We start from the raw sequence: 23,543 nt of genomic DNA on the forward strand, positions 1-23,543 counted from the left end.
TCATCACAAACGTCCCATGCTGGGAGAGAGCCACGCGACATCAGCATGAAACTAACCCGACCCATAGAAGTGTGTGTCCTCATGATCAGCCAGGACACAGCAGGAGTTTATAATGTGACCCAGTTACCATCTTATCTGACACAGGTATCGTTTAAAGTTTGGCTTGAAGCTCGTTTGGTAAATGTTTAATGAAGCGATGTAATTCCATGTTGCTCTGCTAATGGCACAGGGAACAAACTAAGGAAAGTAGGCCTAGTGCTAGCGAGAAGCTTTGAGCGCTACATTGTGAGCGAGCTACCGATTAACCTTGCAGTGTCAGCGGTTTCCCATCATCACCTTGACCGCTGGCAGAGACTAAACTGGGACAAACCAGCCGGGATAATCTGCACGGAAACAAAAACAAGGAAGCGAAGACTGACTTTGAAAAAAAGGGTTTGTGTCAATAACAATCCACCAATGACTGCACCGCCACAGCCACTCCTCCACTGCTGCTGTGGAGTTATGATGATAACAGATCAATGAAAAGATGAACTCGGTTTGAAAGAAGGAATCCTCAAGGTTGCTCTGCTGATCCACACAGGAAGCAGCGCTAGCATAAAAAAACAGAGGGCTAACTTAAGGTCATTGTCCAGACACTTGGCAAATTTGTGTGCTTATTTTTGAACATGAATAGGGAGAAAATTGCAGACTCAGCCAGACGGGAGTCCTATTAAAAAATATAATGGTGGACTGTTGTTTGGTTATTTAGTAACAAAGCCGTGCCGGCCATGGCCTACATATTTCTGTTTGTTTAGCAAACGATAAGATCTCTTGTTCCCGGCATCAATGCGGCCGCCTCACCACGGCGGAGAGGCACAACAAAGGGGAGGAAAAAATATGCATGAGAAAAAAGCAACGTCAGTGCGAAGTGGTGTCTAAACTTAAGGAGAGAAAAGGAGAGAGGAGGCGTGTTTGTGGTGTGGAGGTGAAGCAGTGCATAAACAGCTACTTGTATATATGGTTCATATGTTTTTGGACAATTACATCAGTTATTCATCATTTTAATTCTGTAGTCCAAGTAGTTTTGCCACGATATTCATCTTTGATTGATACTGTACGGATCCCCGCAGGGGACATGGGAGAAAAAAATAATTAAGACGGATTTTTTGCGAGATCTCGCAAAACAAACTCGGGATCTCGCAAAAGTTTTGCGAGATCTCGCAAACGTTTTAGCTGCATTCTTCGGAAGCCGCCAGCTCGAAGCCGACCGGGAGGTCGAGGCACGATGTGCCGGGAAAGCGGTGTTCCTCCCGGCTGTAGTAGGTCTCGACCTCCCGTTAGCTTCGAGCTAGTGGGTGTCAGATCTCCGAAAACGTCGGAGCGCTTGCAGATATGTGATGTCTTGTAAACCGAGCAGGTATCTGACGTTTACACAACTACATTCACGCCTCAAAATATCTTAAAAGTGTATTTTGTGACCCAGAAAGAGGAATATTACAACTAAGTAGCTGCCGCCATTGTTGGAATTCAACTTTTGTGAGATCTCGCAAAAGTTTCGCGAGATCCCGAGTTTGTTTTGCGAGATCCCGCAAAAGTCCGTCTTAAATTATTTTTTCTCCCATGTCCCCTGCGGGGCTTCGTAATACTGACCCCTATGAACTTGGTTGGTTCTGTGTTTTAGTTTTTACTCTTTGATTGGTGTGTATGTACTTGTCATGATCATACTGCCCATCTTGACCAGGTTTTTAAATCTATTCATTTTCAGAGGCGCAAAAGTAGCTGCTTGAACTCTCGGTAAGAGCTCCAAAGAGACGCTGACGATGGTGAGGGACACCATGATTGAGATGAAGAAACAAAGTTAACATATCAGACATAAAGCAGAAGCTTCAGGAGCGGCCAAATCAACTCTGTACATGAAAAGGCCTGAAAGACCCGAAGCTGTCGAACACAACAGGAGGCAACGTTATTTCATGTGTCTGCCAGTGGATCTGGTCTGAAGAGAGGACGAGCATCATTTGATGATGTCCATGGGCTCCAAACTTTGATGCATTTTTTGTTAAAATGTTTGAATTAAACTGAAAATCTGCACTTCAGTTGTTTGATTTAAACCTGGTGGACCTGACCGCATATCTGAGAGTTTCAGATTGAAGCCAAACTGAATGCTTCACCACCGCCGCTCATGAGTCAGGTTTGCTGGTATCCTTGTTCAAATTTGAAGTAGAGCTATTTGCACTTGACAGACACTTATTATCACGCAGCCACAATTTGCACTGCACTGTGATGCTGTGACCTAAAAACTGTGCTCGCCTCGGGGTCAGTTACCGGTCTTGATCTGCAGCTCCTCTGCTGCAGCCACAAAACCTAAGCTAAACTAATCCAGCTGCCCAGCGAGAAGCTGCAGGAGGCTGTGGTGGTCTGTGCAGCTGCCAGCTTGAACACCAGGATGTGCATGAAGTAAAATAAAACTCAGGAGGCCAGTTTCTGGATAGAGATGAGCCCTCATCGGCTTTTACTTGTGGAGCAAACACAGTATGTTACGGAAGATTTGGGCAGCAGAAAAGCATGATAGGTTTCAAATATGAGTCATGCAAAGTCAACCCATGATAAAACCCAACAAAACAAAGATAAAACACATGTGACACCTTCCCTGTGAAAACAAACACGACACTTTACCTTTTAAGTGGCGTCTGCACTTATTTACATATCGGACGTGAAAATTATTACACCGCAACAAATCTTTAGATCGGTTTGAACTATTTCCAAACTGATTTTCAAGAAGGTCTCTGCACTGCTGTCTCCACTGCATAACCTGACACAGTTTGGTCCTATTCACGTAAAACACACCCGGGTCAAATCAACATTTCAGGAAGACACGTGAGTGACATCATTTTACCCCGACGTCCACGTTCCTCTCAGTTCCCTTCTCCCGATATGTAAAATGTCTTTTTTTGTCTTTAGCAAAGCGGCTAACGTGATGCAAATGTGCCACGGAGGCCTTCTCCAACAGATGCTTGGAGACGGGCAGCCTCTTCTGGCTCCTGCTGCTCATTAAACGACAGAAAGGACCCATTGTTGCGTCAGGGGCTTTCTCAGACCCTATAGCTGAGTGTGAAAGACTGACCCAGATTAGGTTGATGTTTGGATGGCGCACCCATACGGCTTGCTCGGCTGTTGCTTGGTTACTTCAGTGTCTCTTTAGGATTTCAGACATTTTGCCATGGTAACATTGCATAAGAGAGCGCTGGGGGTTTGGAATTACCGCCGCCCAGCTGTAGAGAGAGGAGAGAGCGGCTTCGAAGCCAAAGAAGTTCAACAAAGTTAAAGAAGCGGGGAGTCTGGATGCCAACCGGCTTTTTACCCGACTGATTAAACTCTGCAGTGAACGAATTTTAAGGCCTTACAAAGTAACTTTGCTTCCTTGAACTGAGGCTACAATGTAACAACTGCAGAGTCATTGTTACAATATAAACACCACTTTGGGGAAAAACAGCAGCACTGCACTTGTGATGGAAATGATGATGGCTCTATTTGATTATGCAGGGAAGAAAAATCACATTATTTTCTTTCTAGGAAGATCAAAAAGTCTTCAAAGAATCTCTTGTGCTGTAAATTTTAAATATAAATCAATCCTCGCCGCTCTGAAACTGACACTTAACGGCCTCTTGAGCTCTAAATGGGTCACTTTCCACTACTGATAAAGTTAAACTAAACATTTTCTCTGAAATACCTGATTACTCATGGGCATGTGAACACAATGAGTAAAACAGTGTCCCGTTCCTGCTCCAAAGCCTCAAAATAACCTCATCTCGACTACAGAATGAACCCTGAAATCCAGAGAACAGAGTCACCTAATAACCAGTTCTTTTTTCAGTGAATCTGTGCGTCTGTCAAATGTTGGGTTAACACAAATCTAGGTTTTGGTGTAGACCTAAAGATTCGTACTAATCTCGTCAACAGTTGCTCGGCGTTTCTCAGGACCCGAGTGCAGTGCTGCGTTTGGTTCTGTTTGATGATGGATCTCAGATTTCGGCTCAGAGTGTCTCTCTGTTCCTGCTTTCTGTGACAGCCACTGCTCCACTCTGTGCGTGGGTGGAGGGGCATGCAGTTTCATTGAACTCAGTGCTTTCCCAGGCCTCTTACCCCCAAGTTTAACCCACTGGATACCAAATCTTAACCCAAGGATAAAGCTAATTCCAATGTTTGTTCGATGTGGAAACAACAATAGCGAGTCGTAAAGTTCCAACTTTTTGAAACGTTTATGATGCTGGTGGGAAGAATGGACTTTTTTCATCAATTTAAATAAGTGTCCGAGATAAGGAAATTAACGAGCAGTGCATGTCAGACAGAGGTGCTTAACTCGAGTTGGTTCTCTCGGGCACAAAGATGACTTTGTGATAAAATCTGTCGGCCCTCGGCTACAGGCCGGCTCTCAGCCCGAGGGCAGCCGTCACTCATGAAAACAAAAGAAGAAGACCAAAATCAAAAAAGAAAACAAATATTAATCAACAGCTCAGCTTTAACTGCGTCATCATTTCAAAACATTTCAAAGAACTGCTGCAGCCATAAAACAGGCGGCAATGTCAAAAAACAAGCGAAACACTGTTCACAAGACGATCGACGTACATCTCACGGTAGCACATCCAGCAAAGCTTTAAGTCCTCACAGTGCAAACCAAACAAAACCATATGCAACACGTTTCAAATGCTCAGTCAGGACTGACACTAATCTCCCCTCCGGAGAAGTTTCTGCCCGAAACAACTTTCTACTTTTACCTGATTTAAATGAAAATGTTTAAATGATGAGTACTCAGGAGCGTGATGCTGCCGAACAAATCCTCAGTGAACTTCCTGTTAGGCCAGAGCCTCTCCAAAGTAAATGTTCAGTGGTGGGCAAACAGCAGGTCATTGGTTAAAAATTGAATATTTACCCAAAGAAAGCAGCAACCTTTAAGAGACGTTTCGTTTTTAGTTATATAAGGTTTAAGGGAACAAATATAACCGGGTTTAGTGGCACGGACCTACAAATATATGAAATTCTGATAGTAAGACAGTTCTATATCTTTTTGTATCTACAGGATTGTGTAAAAGATCTGAAACAATGCAAAATGATTTATAGATCTACAGCTGTCATTGCATGTGCCATACCCCGAGGTTAGATTTAGGGTCCTACTTTTTCCATCTTATCCTCTAGTTACAGCTTTCCCCTTGGCAAATATACCAAGCTCCCAGCATCCCTTTGCACTGCCCTGCACAGGTCTACCCGTCCCTGAAACCTCAACACCTTAACTGCAGTTTGAGACGGTCTGTGATGGCACATCCATCCATTCTCTTCTGCTTATCCAGTTCAGGGTGTATGTGGCCGGTCCTAGCTAGCACAGGGCGAACACTCATGTGACTTTAGCTAATGTGGAGCCTGCTGGCAGAAACATGGGAATAGTTTAACCACATCATCCCTTTCAGGGGCTCCAGCACACACAGCCTTACATCTTCTGGGTCAAACCTAAAGTTGACCAAACATTAGCCATTAGGATTAGTTTTTTATTGGCCTTTTATCATCATTATTGTTTCGTCAGTAGTTTCTGAGTCATTTCTTTATTAGTGTATTGTTTCTGTTATGTTCACCTGTATTTCTCGTACAGTTTCTTCTGCATTAACTTTTCTTTCGCCCTGCCTTTTGTTTGGATTTAGTGCTGCTCTGTTGCAGAGATCAGTGTCTGTCTTTAAAACATAACCATTTTTGTCTGCGTCTATTTATCCAGCCACTCGGCAGGTCAGCTGTTCCAAGCATCCCGGCCCTTCGTGTAATCCCAGACCGACTCCGTGGTGTTGACATTAGCCATCATCACTCAGGACTCTTTGTTCTCTCGCTGTCTGGAGTTTGTTCTTTATGAATCTGGCTGAACGTTTGGGACTGTTGTGATGAATTTAGGTTTGAACAGACGCCTCCTTCACTGTATTCTGTGGTGGGTAAGCATGCAGTAAACTAAAGTGCTTAAAGAGTTGGTGTTGTTGGTGTTGTTGAATCACAGAATGAGTCCACGCACAAACTAAAGCATTTCTGGAGTTTCTCTGCAGCTGTTTTTCTGGCAAAGCTTCCATCTCGTGCGCCGCAGATTTGAACCATCGATGAATCCGTCTTTATAAGAAAGTCGCTCAACGTGTTGACTCGCAACGAGCAACTTATTTCCTTTCCGATCTCAGACGCGTTGCGGAAAAAGTTTCAGATAGCACTGCAAACAGTCTGTGTGCATATGTGGGAGTTTGTGTGTGCAGATTAGTCACTCGAGGCCAAAGCCCTCAGCGTTGGAGATGGCAATGGTCAGTTTCTGTTTGAGCTCCTTCCTGGTTCGATACGGAGGCAAACAGATCTGATTGAAACAGGTGTGAGAGATCGGCAGCCTGCAGAGAGGAAAACAACAAGAAAAACAGAGTTATACAGTGAAACATAGAGAGTGAAGCCTCACTGAGGGATCAGCAGAAGCCAGAGAGCCTCTGCACAGCAGCACTGCTCATGCTTTCTTCACATCATACTTTTCTGACAAAAACACTTTGTAACTTTGTACTTTGATCTTTGGGAGATCAAACGCAATAATTCCAGATGACAAAGTCTCCAATTAACAACTACAAAGTGTGACAGAGTGAGCCAGAAAAACCCACATGTCCAAATTGTTAATCCCAAAGTTGATCATCGAATGCCTCCATAATTAATATCATACAGCCCAATACATACAGAGCTGTTAGCATTTTCCCACATAGCTTTATTTATCTATCAGCTCCCGGTGCTTCGACAAAAGGAACGAAGAAAAGGAAACAATTAAGGAAACATTGTTTAGTTAGACATTAAAGGTGTGTGTGTGTGTGTGTGTGTGGGAGCAGCAGTGGGCCAGCTTGCTCATTCCTGACCCAGATCCAGAGTTTGTTAAAGTTCAACAGTGAGTCTTATGTAAACAGCTCCACAAACCGAAACCTCCAGCGAGTCGGCCGAGGGAGTTTCAGCCGAGCGACTCGAACGCTTCCGAAAATCTAACCCAAAAAATGAGGATGGAAATGAAACAACTTTGTCTGTTCAAGACACTCGATTTATTCTTAACGACTGATTATGTAAACTGTTCAAAGTGTGTCTGTGTTTGTTCCCAGACCTGCAGTCAAGTGTGCAGACCTCACACAGTTGCAGGCAGCTCTGAGGACTGCTCCGTGTGCATTATGTTTCAGAGCTGACAGCGTGCAGTCCGAGTCCTCGTCTTAATATGGCAGTATACCATAGAACCAAGTCTGCCAGAGCTGATATTATATGTTTACATGCTGTGGAGCCATTTTTGGGAGCATTTCAAGTTGCTATACATCAATACAACCATTATAGCCCAAATTTTAATAATATGTCTGCATTAAGTGCATAGTAATTACATAAATTGCAAAAAAGTGCAATAAACTACAAAAAAATGTAAAATCGTTTTTGCTTTTTTTAACATATATTTCTAGTTAGAGAAATTTAAGAGGCTTATCCCTCAAAACTGTAAATACAAAAAAGTTGCACAAAATAGTTTCCCACCACAGGAAATTTATTTTGAGTGTCTTCATAGTTTTATTTTTGAAATACACCAATTTTTATATACTGCAGGAAAAACGAAAATAAATATTATGATGCAAATTTGCAAAAAAGCAGCATATGCATCAAAATAAACTATTTCCAGCAGTGCAATATGAGTCCTAAGCATCCCAGAAACGACACAGAAAGTCATAAAGTCAAACATAACTTTTAAAAACACCAGTATAGGCTCATGAGGCCCTGATGGTAAAAAAAACAAACAAAAAACTACATTTCCGCGAAAATGGCGTCACTTCCGGTTTCGGGCAGGTCATGGCGGACATGCAAAAGTTTGCGCCGACGTCTATTCCAACGTAGGAAGTGTTACAAACAGCTGATCGGATCGGCAAAGCGTGTTTCTGGAATATTATGTTTTTGTTGTGCTTTTTATGCAGTTTTTGCAAAGCTATATGTGGAAGGAAACTGTGACCGAGGACAAGCTGATGGCATAAGATGTAAGTACAACTCCTCCGGTTTCATATGCAAAAAAAAATTTCGCGCTAGCTCACGTGGTTGCAGAGCTACCGGGATTTAAAAGTAGTTACGCAAAACAGAGCGTGCTGCTCTGACCGGTTAAAAACCTACCAGTCGGTCGGGACATCGATCTTGGCGATTTTGAAGTTGAGGTCGGCCATTCCTCCGACTGGAACGCGGTCGCTCCCTGTGGCAAAGTGGAGGAGCTTCTTTTGCAGTTCCAGAGGGAAGGCCAACACCACGTCCCAGAAACATCTGCAACAGCGCGAAGATCATATAATAAAATAAACACATCAATTACAGAGACTCGGAGAGGGGAAGTGGATTCTCTAAGGGTTGAAACGAGAAAAGAAACACTTGGACGCTCGCTGTCATTCAAGCAGTGACTACAGAGAGAGAAAAATCAATGAAATAAAAAGGAAAAATGAATATTATGATCACTGACCCCGACCCTGGCATTGCTCCCGTCCAAACTTACTTGCTTGTATCCTTCAAGTTAGATCGTGTGACATCATTTATATAATTATTGCAATCTTTATTTGTGTGGTGGAGACACCAATATTAGCTGACAAAACAAAGCGCAAAATGAAACTTTAATCAGACAAACACTAATAAGAATTTCTGAAACTGCTGGCGTCACAGCAGGCAGACAGCACTGAAGTTTTATAACAGGCCTGCAGCTGCTTGTCAGTTGTGAGTTACAATATCTGCGGCATTTTCCTCCCTCACCGCCAAAAACAAAGGCCTGTGTGTGTGTGTGTGTGTGAGAAAAACAAGTGATAATTACACCCTGCAAGAAAACGAATCCAAAGCAAACATTTGCACCCTGCACACGTTACTTCCACCTTATTTCAACAAACAATCAGAGCTGAGGAGAAACAAAAAGGGCCGTAATTCCACTTTATGGTCTGGAGCGCCAATAAAAGTCAAAAAGCAACAGTAACATTTTAACGGGTGTGCTGATCTCATCACATTATGTAATGTGTGCATGGAAAACTTCCATGGTTCTCTGTCCAAGCAGAGAGTGTGAGGTATGTGTGGACTTCCTGCACAGCAGTTAGCTAGTGTTAGTAAACAGGAAGTGCTGGGGTCGTACCGTACGGTGGCGTCGGTCTTGCCGTATCCTTCGTACTGAGCAGCTTTCTGCAGGGCGCTCATGTCAAGCTCTGGACTCCCGCACACCAACATCTCCACCTCCTCAGGCCGAAGCAACTGCAAACACCGGACGATAAAACACAAATGATATACGATTCAGGAAAAAACCTCAGCTGCTGTGTTTGTTTTCCCACATTGATGTTCAACACAACACCAATTATTCACACATGGGTGCGGCTGTAATCTGTGGGTAGTTTCCTCCTTTCTTCCACTTTGGTTTGTGTTCAGGCTTAAAGTAACTTAAAGTTGGTGTTGGCTGAACAATACAAACTAACTGAGCAGAAGGTTGTTCTGTTCGTGATGTTGGACAGGAAGTCACATTAGGTCAATAACCAACATGTCGCATCATCTTCAAACTATGCTGACGTGTCTGCAATGATTCGTCACACTTTGGGCTACAAGTGTGAACGTGTCTGGTCTAATTCCAGTTTCATGCAGCCTCCTCCAGCCACAGCCAGAGAAGGACTGGAAGTTTTTGATCATGACGTCCATCTGTTTTGCATGAATTTCAGTCTTATTCATCATCATCATCATCATCAACTTTATTTATAAAGCACTTTAAAACAACCACAGCTGACACAAAGTGCTGTACATTGGAACTGTAAAATAAAATTACATGAGATACAAGTATAAACCAAATAAAATAAGAGTGAAATCATTAAATAACTACTTCAATTAAAAGAGAAACTAAGTCTCGCTGAGGTTAAAAGCCAAGGAATAAAAGTGGGTTTTAAGACGTGATTTAAAAGTGGAGAGTGAAGGGGCCTCTCTCTAACATGCATGGGCAAATTATTCCATAATTTTGGAGCCACAGTAGAGAAGGCCCCGCCCCCTCTGAGCTTCCTCCTGGATCTCTGTACCTCCAGGATCAGCTGGTCAGCTGACCTGAGAGACCGACAGGGTGTGTGGGGATGAAGAAGCTCAGAGAGGTAAGGCGGGGCAAGACTGTGAAGGCATTTAAAGACAAACATAAGAATATTAAAATGAACTCTAAAAGACACAGGCAGCCAGTGCAGAGAGGCCAGCACGGGGGTTATATGCTCTCTTTTTCGAGTTCCTGTTAGGAGTCGTGCAGCCGCATTTTGAACCAGCTGCAGACGTGAGAGCAACGACTGACTGACCCCCACATAAAGTGAGTTACAGTAGTCCAGGCGGGAAGAAATAAAAGCATGGATCACTGTCTCAAGATTATTCAAATAAATCAATTGATGCATTCATATGAATGTGGGCTGGAGCACACTGCTCAGCTGTTCTTATTACTGCACTTCATGCAGTCTGAGCTTATGTTGAACTCTGTTTCTTCAGTGCTGTACAGGTTTAAATGGAAACAGTCCCTAAATTACCGATAAATATAAACTAAAGACAAAATAAAACAAATATTCTGCTCAACTGAACCTGAGAGCAAGCAAGAAAAAAAGGTTTTAAAGGTGTTTTAAAACGATTGAGAGACTGAGCGGCTTGAAGTTGTTCCAAAGATTAGGAGCCACCACTGAAAAGGCTCAGCTCTGCTTTAAACTGAGGTCCAGGAGCAGCTGGTTCCTGGACCTCGGTGCTCTGGTAGGATTATAGAGTTAAAGTGGTGCTAAACCAGGGTGTTGAACTCCAGGCCTCGAGAGCCGGTGTCCTGCAGGGTTTAGATGTGTCCTCAATCCAACACAGCTGATTTAAATGACTAAATTATCTCCTCAACATGTCTTGAAGTTCTCCAGAGGCCTGCTAATGAACTAATCATCTCACTCTGGGTCAACACACCCAGACCGGATCCTGAAATGGACTGGAAACCAGTGTAGGGAGGCCAGTACAAGTGTAATGTGCTCACACCGTTTCTTCCCGTTAAAAGGCGAGCGAGTGAGAACTGATCAGAGGCAACATCTAAAGAGTCACAATAATCAAGGCGAGAGGTCTACTCTCTCAAAGTCATGTGGAAGAAGGAAGACCTTTACCTTTCTAATGACCCTTAGTTGGAAGAAACTTGTCTTAGTGTAGCAACAAATCAAATTTTAAAGCACTATCGAACAGATCACACAAAGAAACTAAAGGACCAACAGCGCTGTGATCTGGTTTGGCTGCCCAAATAAAATCATTTCGGTTTTGCTTTTGTTCAGGTTGAGGACGTTTATCTGCAACCATGATTGTACATTTCTGAGAAGAGAAACTCTGACAGATATGACTGGAATCTGTAGCTTTAATTCTTATTATACTTACATATTTCAAGCCACGACAGAGGAATGACATGATGTACAGTTAAAAGCAGGTCATTAGGGACTCTTAGAAAGGCAGTGTCACTACCCGATCCGTACCGGAAACCCGATCGGTACCCCGCATGCGCAAAAGGTGTCTACTTCCGGTTGTAGCGTTTTACGATAGTTATGGGTCAGAGTATCTGTTAAAATGTTTAGAATAATAAGTATATCTTAAAATGTTTGCAATAATGAAGCATTTCAGTACAATGTAGACAAAAACGAAAAATAAAAAGATAGTTACGGATCGGGACTCCCCGATCCGTACCGCGCATGTGCAGATGTTTTCTTCTTCTTCTGTTCGTTTAATGGCAGTTTACTCCCCAGTGTACGAGGATACTGCCACCTGCTGACTGAGCGAATGAACCCTATTGTAAACTGAATTAGCGTCATTACAAACGTGTGTTAAATTTGATTTAGTGATAGTCGAGTGTGTTTATGCTTGTCTGTGTGGAGAGGATTGACTGGAATAGTGATGATGATGTCGGCTATCACTGTCAGTTGTCAGTAAACACTTAATCTGGCTGATGAATCTTCACGTGACACATTGCTAAATCAATATTATTAAGTCTGTAATTAGGCGCCATTCTTCTTATTTTACGGCGCTGTTGTTCAATCGGGGAACTCTCTCTGTTGAGGAGAAAAGCGTGAATTTGTTTGTATACGGATTATCCATTGTTTAAATGTCCCGGTAGTCGAAAAGGAGGCAGAGCTGTTGAGAAATGCTAGGAGCTAACTGGGCGCTAACCGTATCATTCAAATATATTGAATGTCGCAATGTTGGCAAAGAGAGGAAGTGACGTAAGATTTGCGCATGCGGGGTACCGATCGGGTTTCCGGTACGGATCGGGTAGCGACAGGCAGTCCCACACCGGAACTTCTCAGAAATGCCTGTTAAATCCAACCATGAATGTAGTTGGGTATAAACTACTTTCTCTAAAACCTTTGGCAGTAAAGGAGCTTAGAAATGAGTCTGAAATGAGAAAGAACAGAAGATTGGAAAGTTGCTGTTTTTGATGAGGGGTTGTATGACAGCATGTTTGAGAGCAGCTGGGACACAGCCCGACATCGGTGATGAAATGATTAAGTCCACAACACATGACCCAAGAATATTAAAAACCGCCTCGAGGACACATGATGGAAAACTGTCTAGGAGGCAGTTTTAACTCTATCAGTTAAAAAGGGGACAGACGCTTGTTCAAAGTACTCAAAGACACCTGGACAAACAGAAGAAACAGCAGGATTCGGGACAGAGATTCACAAGTACTGAAAAGAAGGTGTGGCTATTACTCGACAAGAACACAAACGCTCATATCGTGCCAGCTGAATGTGATGAAACATAGTACATTACAAATATGGGCCATTAAAATAACCATACGGGTAAATCTCTGCACCAGTGGCTGAAAAACAAAAAAACCCAAAACACTACTGAGCTAATATTCAAATAATAGTTAAGGAATACGTGGTAATTTTCACAAACAGCTAACTCAAACTTTAGAGGATTAAGGGTTTCACTTACTGATATTTAAAAGTAGTGATAACGTGCAGTTTCATTTCTGCATCTAATCCTACAGATCTACTAGTGTTTCTATCTCTAATAGCGAGTTATGGAGGGAATGATGGCGTCTCGGTGCTGGAGTTGTTCCAGCGATCGTTGGGTTTTCGGGCAATAAAATGGGCTGATTGGACCACAGTGAATGGAGTTTGATGTGTTTCATAGAGTGTTGCAATAACCGTTTATACTTCCCGGACTACTGCGTGACTTCAGGGTATTACTCTGCTGTTAAGAAGAAAACTAAAGGGATTAGTGTTGACTAGTTGTGGCTAAAAAGTGGTGTAATCGCAGGCCAGTTAGAACAAAGGAAAACACCTCTGTGGCCTGGATATTGAATTACCTGCTGCTGAGGGAGGGAGTTTGTCTTTGCTGTTGCAGTTTGAATCAACACGGCTGGATTCATCCATCAGCTGACGCAGAGGCTGTAAAGGCCTGTGGCTGTGAGGAACGGTGGTGGATAATTAACGGATGCACTGATCGCTGCATCGCTTTATGGACGTGCAGCTGAACATGTTGTTAATATGTTTGTTGAAGCTCGTTATTTTGATTGATTGACTGCATCACTTTTTCGTATGCAACTGCCTGATATCAGACAATACTTTTTTTGCACCTTTTCCTCAGCCACAGTGATCTTTAAGTAAAGTCTGATATTGTGGTGGCCGTACTGAATAGTCGGCCACGCTGTTTCTGGTTGGCTGCAGCCTGATATGTAACATAAAGTTTGCAATGCAGCGAATAGAAATTACCTTAAATGTATGAAAACTACAGCAACACCGAGCTGCATAACTGTAAATGCATTCACTGCTTTCGCTGAATTAAAACAACAACAACATGATTTCACCAAATCTCTATAATTAAAAACAGATTTCCATTTAATGAGCAGAATTTGACATTTTAACCTTGGAAGTCTAAATGTTTTAACCCACAGAGTTGATGTCACTATACAGAAGCTCAGCAGCCTTGCCACATACCAGCTTCCTCTAAATTTCCACTAAAACAGAACACCACGGCGGTGAGTGAAGCTCAAACAGGAAGTCTCGTCAGAGCTCAGCAGCTGATAGCATCCGACGTGTCAAACAGTCAACTTCACAGGAATCCAGTGAAAGTTTCACTTTATTTTCTATAAATGAAAAATAAACTTATGAGCCTCATCCTGACCTGTCTGTGCAGGACAAAGACTGAAACAGCGAACCGCAAAGAACGAAGGAAAACAAACTGATCTTGAGACATCTGACCCAGCTCACTTAGCTGCTAGAAACTCCATCAATACTCAGCACACAGACGCAAAGTGTGAAACCCCCAAAGCCAAACACGCCCCCATCAAAAATACTGTAGGGCTGTCTCATCACACAAAACGTCAGCGGGTGCGGACGTGACTCAAAGAGCGATAGTAAACGGAAGAGTCAGAGTCATGTCAGAAAAACTGAAAAGGATTACTCAGAAAGCAGAAGTAGGTCAAACTCACGTCAGCACATCAGAACTTCACTACCTGCTTTTAGGAAGTCAGCTCAGAAAGACGAGGCTTTTATTTTTACTTTGTCAGTGTTGATAACAGCTTAACAAAATAAAATAAAACTCATCATGCCGGGAAAATAACAGATGCTGAACAAATTGCATTTACTTTATTTCCTAACCCTTTAAGACCTACCATAGAACCAAGTCCGTCAGAGCTTATATTATATTTTTACATGTTGTGGAGCCATTTTTGGGAGCATTTCAAGTTGATATACATCAATACAACCATTATAGCCCAGATTTTAATAATATGTCTGCATTAAGTGCATAGTAATTACATAAATTGCAAAAAAGTGCAATAAACTACAAAAAAATTGAAAATCGTTTTTGTTTTTTAACATATATTTCTAGTTAGAGAAATTTAAGAGGCTTATCCCTCAAAACTGTAAATACAAAAAAGTTGCACAAAATAGTTTCCCACCACAGGAAATTTATTTTGAGTGTCTTCATAGTTTTATTTTTGAAATACACCAATTTTTATACACTGCAGGAAAAACGAAAATAAATATTATAATGCAAATTTGCAAAAAAGCAGCATATGCATCAAAATAAACTATTTCCAGCAGTGCAATATGAGTCCTAAGCATCCCAGAAACCACACAGAAAGTCATAAAGTCAAACATAACTTTTAAAAACACCAGTATAGGCTCATGAGGCCCTGATGGTAAAAAACTACATTTCCGCAAAAATGACGTCACTTCCGGTTTTGGGCAGGTCATGGAGGACATGCGATAGTTCGCGCTGACGTCTATTCCAACGTAGGAAGTGTTATGAACAGCTGATCGGATCGGCAAAGCGTGTTTCTGGAATATTAGGTTTTTGTTGCTGCAAGTGCTTTTTATGCAGTTTTTGCAAAGATATATGTGGAAGGAAACTGTGACCGAGGACAAGCTGATGGCATAAGATGTAAGTACAACTCCTCCGGTTTCATATGCACCGGGATTTAAAAATAGTTACCCAAAACGGAGCGTGCCGCTCTGACCGGCTTCAAAGGGTTAATGTGAGCAATTTGCATTGATCAGGATGGATGTCGATCGGACGCTGTGGTCCAAAGAGGCGTTCTGATGTTCAGACATTCTCAAAGTTAATTTTCTCCCACGTGCATCAATTCAAGCTTTATGCTGCTCAGAGAATGATCGAGTCCAAGTGACGAGGCACGTGAAAGTGATTTATTCTGGATAATAACCTCAAAGAAAACCAAGTTTGGTTTCTAACGACTCAGCTGGAGATGAAGGAGTAACTCTGGGTCTTATACAGGCGTGTGAAGTGAGAGACTGACAGGTGGATTATGGGTGCAGTCTGTCATCATACGGTCTGTTATGGTGACGATGCGTGGTCCTGTAAATAGTGGCCAAAAGAAGAAGATGACAGATACCATCGATGGAAATGATCTCTCTGGGTTCAGCTTTACAGACTGAACATGCGTCTCTGCTGTGTTGGCAGACAGAGAGCTGCACACAGCGCTTTCAGCCACTTTCTGTGATTTTCATGCTTTATTTTTCATCTTTAACGTTCATCTCATGACCCTATTCCAGGTGAACTCTGGACCAGATAAGGTGACAAACTCAGTCATTCGGCTGAAAGAAAGAGAAAGACACGATGGTGTAGGAATGTCCACTCAAGAGGCAGGCCAAGGACACTGGGCGGTTTGTGTCTGTCACCTCCAGAAGAGCTGGAAGCGCTGGCTCATCTGGAGGTCTGGGTATCTCTGATTAGACTGCCGAGTCTAGGAATAGTTTGGCTGACTTGTTAATGTTTTATTGTAAGTTTAAAGAAGACAGGAAGAGCTCTAGACTTTTGGTGTACTTGTATAATTAGTTGCATAAGAAGTGCAGTAAGCAAAGATGAGTTAGGCCAGTGTTTCCACATCAGTGTGTGTAGATTCCCAGTGATGTAACTTTCCTCATTGTGCACTCCGATTTGTTGTAATGCAAAAGCTACTCCAAAAAACCCAAAACCAAACACCTGCTCAGCCATCGTGTCTGCAGTCGTCTGCATCTACAATCACAAGCAAGTTTAATCCAGTCCTACAGTGACCGTGAACTGAAATGTATATCACACTAAACTAATCATAAATGATCAAAACCATCATAGAGACGTTCCTGGAAAAGCACACGGACACGGTACGCATGCTGTTTTTTCCCAAACTGATATAAGGAGGCCAGTGGAGCGAGTTCTTATCAGCAAGCCTGAGACCTGCTGCCACTTTACTCTTTACAGTTTGACTCGTTTGTCTGACCCAGATTCAGACTCGGCTGATAAACGGGGGTCAAACTGGGCAGCTTTATCTCTAACCGTAAGAAAGACTGTGGGTTTGGCTCCATAATCTGAAACGTCCTACTAACACAAAAAATAATCAACGCATGAGGGTTTTCTTTCCTTCACGGTTGCTGCTCAGGAAGCGATAAATCTTACATGACTGGCACTATTTGAATTGTTTCTCCAGCAAATTTATACAGTTTATCTCGAAGCAAACAGAGAACTGGTGTTTTGAGAAGCCCTTCACTGGATGGAGTGCACAGTTTGGCCTGTTCTATCTCCCTCGAGTTTAATTTGAATGTTTAAAATGTGACAGAGAAATATTTTAAAGGTGCCATGATCAGGTGGAAGGGGATGGATGTGTGTCTTTGCGTAAGAGTCTATGTTAAGAAATGCTTAACCCTTTAAGACCTACCATAGAACCAAGTCCGCTAGAGCTTATATTATATCTTTACATGCTGTGGAGCCATTTTTGGGAGCATTTCAAGTTGCTATACATCAATACAACCATTACAGCCCAAATTTTAATAATATGTCTGCATTAAGTGCATAGTAATTACATAAATTGCAAAGAAGTGCAATAAACTACAAAAAAATTGAAAATCGTTTGTTTTTTTAACATATATTTCTAGTTAGAGAAATTTAAGAGGCTTATCCCTCAAAACTGTAAATACAAAAAAGTTGTACAAAATAGTTTCCCACCACAGGAAATTTATTTTGAGTGTCTTCATAGTTTTATTTTTGAAATACACCAATTTTTATATACTGCAGGAAAAACGAAAACAAATATTATTGTGCAAATTTGCAAAAAAGCAGCATATGCATCAAAACAAACTATTTCCAGCAGTGCAATATGAGTCCTAAGCATCCCAGAAACCACACAGAAAGTCATAAAGTCAAAGATAACTTTTAAAAACACCAGTATAGGCCCATGAGGCCCTGATGGTAAAAAACTACATTTCCGCTAAAATGACGTCACTTCCGGTTTTGGGCAGGTCATGGCGGACATGCGATAGTTCGCGCTGACGTCTAATCCAATGTAGGAAGTGTTACGAACAGCTGATCGGATCGGCAAAGCTTGTTTCTGGAATATTATGTTTTTGTTGCTGCAAGTGCTTTTTATGCAGTTTTTGCAAAGCTATATGTGGAAGGAAACTGTGACCGAGGACAAGCTGATGGCATAAGATGTAAGTACAACTCCTCTGGTTTCAAATGCAAAAAAAAAAATATTGCGCTAGCTCACGTGGTTGCAGAGCTACCGGGATTTAAAAATAGTTACACAAAACAGAGCGTGCCCGCTCCGACCAGTTTTAAAGGGTTAAATAACGCATTTTGTAGCAGACTCACCATGAGTGCGTCCGATGCGCACACACTGTGGAAGCCGTGGTAGAAGGCAGCAAACTGTTTATAAATGGATTTATTCAGCAGGAAGTCGACATAGAGCTGGACATACTCTGTGGAAAGAGAAGAAACAGTTTGATTTCCATTACAAACATTTGCCCTTCAGCCTTGGCTCCTCCGTTCAGCAAACACAGCGAGAGGGATGCTGGTAACGAGTGGGCCCGGACCCCAACAAGAGCCACTGGATGGAAAATCAAGTTTAATAAGAGAAGCAGAATTGATGTGCTCAGCTGGACTTTATCCCCCCAGGAGGAACAAAGAGGCTTTTTACCTGAGCCAGGTTTCACCGCTCACATGGAGTTACAGAGCACAGAAGTCGCAATAAAGGTGTTTCTCAGGATTACACACTCGAGACTCTTAAAGACGGCAGGACAGTAGCTCTCTTTACATTAATGAGGATGTTGGATCACAGAGCTGATTTCACGCTGGAACAATTTCGTCACTAAGTGCACTGCATTAAATGAAGTTCAGAGACTGCAGAGTCTCATATGAATCCATCAGCCCAGCGCTGATCTTTCCAGCTATTCAGCGAATGCTCATCCGAACCGATCTGTTGATTTTACATCCAGCTTCTTATGCTGCATGCTTATCAGATGATGGTCTCATCATCTACTGAATTTGCTGCCAACACTAACGGTTCCCACGTGGTTTGCCACTGTAGTTTAAGATGGTAGAGAACTGCAGACACCCGTCTACCTGCAGAGAGCATCTGCTGCCAGATGGAGGCTTTTTACAACACTGTGGGAAATGTGAGTCACTCTTGCTTGTGTTGTTGGTCCGTCAGCCACAGAGAAGAGCACAGTCACAAAACACACTGTTAAAATACAAGAACAGGAGAGGAGTGTTGCCTCCTTCCCTGTTCTGGCCCACTTTTGAACCCATAGTTATTGGTTCAAACTAATAGTTCAAACCAATAGTTGGAACAAATAGTTATTGGTTCAATCCACCAGTTTGAACTATCAGTTATTGGTTCAAACCAACAGTTCCTGGTTTAAACCAATGGTTGGAACTAGAGATGGACCGATCCGATATTACGTATCGATATCGGTCCGACACCGACCTAAATTACTGGATCGGATATCGGAGAGAAATAAAAAATGTAATCCGATCCATTAAATATCAAAAAAGCACCTCACAAAACTTGCAACACGGCGTAACTCGGCTCATAACCGTAGCACGGCGGAGCAGTGTGGTCACGTGATAGAGCGGCTGTGTGTATTTGTAGCCTGCTAGCAAACATTTCATCTCCGAGGAAGTTATCTCAGAGAGAAGTAAAGCAAGTGTGTAAGTTCATCTCTGAATGTTTGTAAAGCATTCCAGCGTTAAGCTTAACAACCGATATATGGAGCGACTGCCTCTCTCTCTCTCTCTCTCTCTCTCCTGCTGCTACTTCAATCTGAAACTGCTTAATGATCAGCTGATCGGCTTTTCTGTCGCGAGTCCGTCTCTCTTCTTTGTTTTTGGCCCACTTTGCACCAGAAAGAGGAAACCAGCGGCTGAACAACAGCAGCACGTTTAAGCTTGATCAGCTGTTGTTAGAATTTATTTAATATTATTTCTACACCAGGATCTTTTTCTACGCAGCTGACGTAACTGTGCAGGGGCGGATCTAGCAAAGTTTAGCCAGGGGGGCCGATAGGGCATGAACAGGGAAAAGGGGGCACAAAGACATACTTTTCTTTCTTATTCTCATTTAAAATGTCGAGCTTTTAATTATTTAATAATTATCTGAATCTTACACCCAAAGTTTTAATCTGATGTAAAATGTATAGAAGTCCATTACTGTATATAGTAACTGTAAGTCTAATATACCCTAGTAAGCTATAGTACTTTTTCCTTTGGGAAAGTACCATCTGTGAATTCTGCAATTCTGTTGAAGAAAGATGTTGAATCTATTTAATTATTCCTGAAAAATAATTTATTTCTGTGAATTTTATTCACCCTGCATCAAATTAAAGTTGATTACATTGATTAAGCATCATGAGCTGGAGGGTGGTTCCCTATTTTCTTTTGCTGGGAGTTTGCAACCCTATTAGTTAGGTTGCTTAATATTTCTGCTAAGTGCTCTTTAAAATACCAGCATAGGGAGGATGGAGTAGGTTTAACTTTATTAGATTGATCAGTATTGCTGAACTATGAAATATTTTGGTTTTTTGTGTGTGTGTGTGTGTTTTTTTTTACATACAGGTATAACAGAATAGCTTTAGTGTTGTTGTTGTTTTTCAACTTGAGTATGAACTTATACAAAATGCAGCAAGATATTAAAAAAACAGTTTTATTGATTAAAAAACACACTATATCGGATTCATATCGGTATTGGCAGATATCCAAATTTATGATATTGGTATCGGACATAAAAAAGTGGTATCGTGCCATCTCTAGTTGGAACCAATAGTTATTGGTTCAAACCAACTTTTGAACCCATAGTTATTGGTTCAAACCAACAGTTCAAACCAACAGTTCCTGGTTTAAACCAATGGTTGGCACCAATAGTTATTGGTTCAATCCACCAGTTTGAACCAGTAACTATTGGTTCAAACCAATAACCATTGGTTTGAACCAATAGTTATTGGTTCAATCCACCAGTTTGAACTATCAGTTATTGGTTCAAACCAACAGTTCAAACCAACAGTTCCTGGTTTAAACCAATGGTTGGCACCAATAGTTATTGGTTCAATCCACCAGTTTGAACCAGTAACTATTGGTTCAAACCAATAACCATTGGTTCAAACCAATAGTTACTGGTTCAAAAGTTTTGAGCAAACGCCATGTTTTTGTGATCTAAGAAATACAGCTATCAAAACTTAGTCAAATAATCAATTTTGTATCTTAACTTTGCAGAAATGTGTACTAGAGGTGTCCTGAAGATATTCTTAGGATCCCTACGAGTGCTTTAGTTTGTAGCTGTGTAAAAGGTCAGGTCAAGGGCAGTGACTCTGCACATAAAAGGTAAAAACCATATCTCCTCTCAAGGTCATCTTCTTGTGCACCTCCGGTTTGCTTTCAGCAATATATTTGGATCACTCTCTAAATGTCCTGTTTTGATCGCTGTGTGGACGTATCTGTGATCGCAAAGAAGCAGTTTAAGTTCAGGGCATCAGGTCAGGAGTGCAACCACCACCCTTTTATTACTTCCACAGTCCAGAGGCTACGCTGTGTACTGTTTACTATGAATTTGTCACCTAGGGTCAAACTGTCAAGTTGTACTGTAACTTATGAAGTTACTAAACTCTAAACCCAAGACTCCGTCTCAAATTTACTACCATTACTTACTACTATCTATTATGACTGTGCCCTTCAGTGTTTGGCTGTCTGATTTTGTGTTTCATACTTCAGAAGGTGAGTATCATATGCAGCACAGTTTTGCAGTACAGTTCATCCTCCATTAAAGGTACGAGTACTGCACTGCAGTTAAGTACGCAGGTTCATACAGGTACAAAATGCTCTTTGAGGGCCAGTGAGAATATTTGTTGCCTTGGAGGTGAGTTACTGCCAATGGTGACTGCAGTGTGGACTCACCCTTCCTGTTCTGCTTGGTGACAGGGATTTTGTCTCCTCCAGGCTTCAGGTTGTAGGATTTGACCACGCCCATCTCCTCCTGGAACACCTGAAACGCACAAAAATCAACATCACACATGCAATGGTGCACAAACTGTTGTAGGCCATCAGTGAAGAAAGCCCCGGCACTGGAACATCGAGTTGATTTTAGATCATGAACGTGTTTCTGCTTATCTTCAAATCAGCGGCCATATCAGCCAAGGCTGCCAAAACAACAACCAGGCAGTCACGGCGTGCTCACTGGTCTCGCTCTCTCTAACTCTTTTCAGATAGTGGTTACTTTCACTTAACGAAAGATTAACAATGAATTTCTTGGCAATCTGATGCGAGGACACGAATCCAGGAAGTCAGAAAGCTAGGTCAACAAACGGCACACAAACAACTCATCGTCTCCATGTTGTGGTTTCGTCGTGGATCGCTCAATACAAACATCATCAAATCGAAGAAAAGTTCCCATCTGATTAGAATCAGATGATTTTTGTCCAATTGCTCCAACATATTTAATGAAGCCATGTAAAATTTGTCATGTCCTCAAAGTACACGGCAGTGGGTAGATTGGGCCTTTTTTGAGCCCTCATAACTTGTTAAAAAGCGTCTGTTAAAACCTGTTAGCAAATCGATTTAATCTCTATAATGGGATATATCATACAGTGTCTTCAACAGGAAAACTTGTTAATGGCTTAGAGGATAGAGGATATGAATAAGTGCTGGTACCCGGGATGTTTGATTTGGCTCTGATTAAAAACTGTAGTAAACTTAGAAAAGTACATTTTGAGTAAGTCTTCAGGGTCATATCACCATGTGTGATAAGTGGCTGGTAAAACAAGTTTCACAATATTAAAGGTCTCATTTTTTCCTGCACTTTCAGACCAGGGTGCACCTTCACCTGCACCTTCACCTGCAGCTTGTTTTTCCAGAATATCCGACAGATGCTCAATGGGATAGAGCTCTGGGGAATCTGGGTGCTGCGTGAACACGTTCACCTTTTAGTCATGTTCTCCAGATCACTCCTGAACAATGTGCAGAGTGCACCCGGGCACATTATCCTGCCATCGGGGAATACCGCAGCCACAAACCGGTGTACGTGATCAGCAGCAATGTATATGTGCATGTCAAAATAGCCAGGGCTCAAGGTCTATCAGCACCTGACTGTCCACATGATGCACAAGAAAACCTGAGGTACCCTTCATTCATCACTCCACTCACACTCACATGTCCATTGTTGTGGCTGCAGCAGCTCCTGATCCTCCGGCACAAATAATCCTTGAGCTCAGTGTGCACCAGTAAGACCTCGAACACCTGTCGCCTCGTAGACGCTCTGACACATTCACAGTGTGATTGTCAGAGTAAGGTAACATACTCACTGCCTTTACAGTATGTGTAATAGTTGTGCTTGTGTGCCTCATCATCCCCAAAAGGCTCGTTCAGAGCCAGGAAATGTTTAAAAATACACTTTCATTTCGGGTTTACAGCTATGGTTACTGTAGAGAATTTATTATTTCGGTGTAGCCCGCAGCATTGCTTACAGAGGGGTATAAATGCAGTGAAAGGAATACATTGAAGTAGAAACATACAAAAATAGGACACAGTGAGCTAACGAAACTGATCCAGCAAACTGCGAGTCAGTGAGTTCATGTGTAGCACACAGAGGAGCGACTGTGACCAGCCTGCAGCTCACAGGGAGCTGACACACCGGGTTGAAATAACACCTCCTCTCTGCTGTTTGCAGACTCTTTCTTCCCACACATGCTCCAGCTTCACCTTTAACCCCGACAGAGAGCACGAAGCAGCCTGATACGACCAGACGGTTCGCTAAATATGCA

The 23,543-nt window shown here is 42.2% G+C and overlaps 1 protein-coding gene across 1 annotated transcript in view; it reads right to left on the reverse strand.

Moving 5' to 3' along the window:
• Positions 1–2,464: 2,464 nt before the first annotated feature.
• Positions 2,465–23,543, reverse strand: part of hectd2 (HECT domain containing 2) — a 67,099-nt gene continuing 46,020 nt past the window's right edge. The window contains exons 18-22 of the mRNA XM_087849958.1: positions 21,682–21,769; positions 18,109–18,215; positions 9,134–9,249; positions 8,149–8,292; positions 2,465–6,377 (exon numbers count right to left, since the gene is read on the reverse strand). Coding sequence (XP_087706084.1) covers positions 6,257–6,377; positions 8,149–8,292; positions 9,134–9,249; positions 18,109–18,215; positions 21,682–21,769 — 576 coding nt within the window. The 3' untranslated portion in view covers positions 2,465–6,256. The remainder of the gene's footprint in view (positions 6,378–8,148; positions 8,293–9,133; positions 9,250–18,108; positions 18,216–21,681; positions 21,770–23,543) is intronic.

Source organism: Neolamprologus brichardi, chromosome 13 (assembly GCF_056152115.1).
Source record: "Neolamprologus brichardi isolate AB-2024 chromosome 13, ASM5615211v1, whole genome shotgun sequence".
Classification (NCBI taxonomy): Eukaryota; Metazoa; Chordata; class Actinopteri; order Cichliformes; family Cichlidae; genus Neolamprologus; species Neolamprologus brichardi.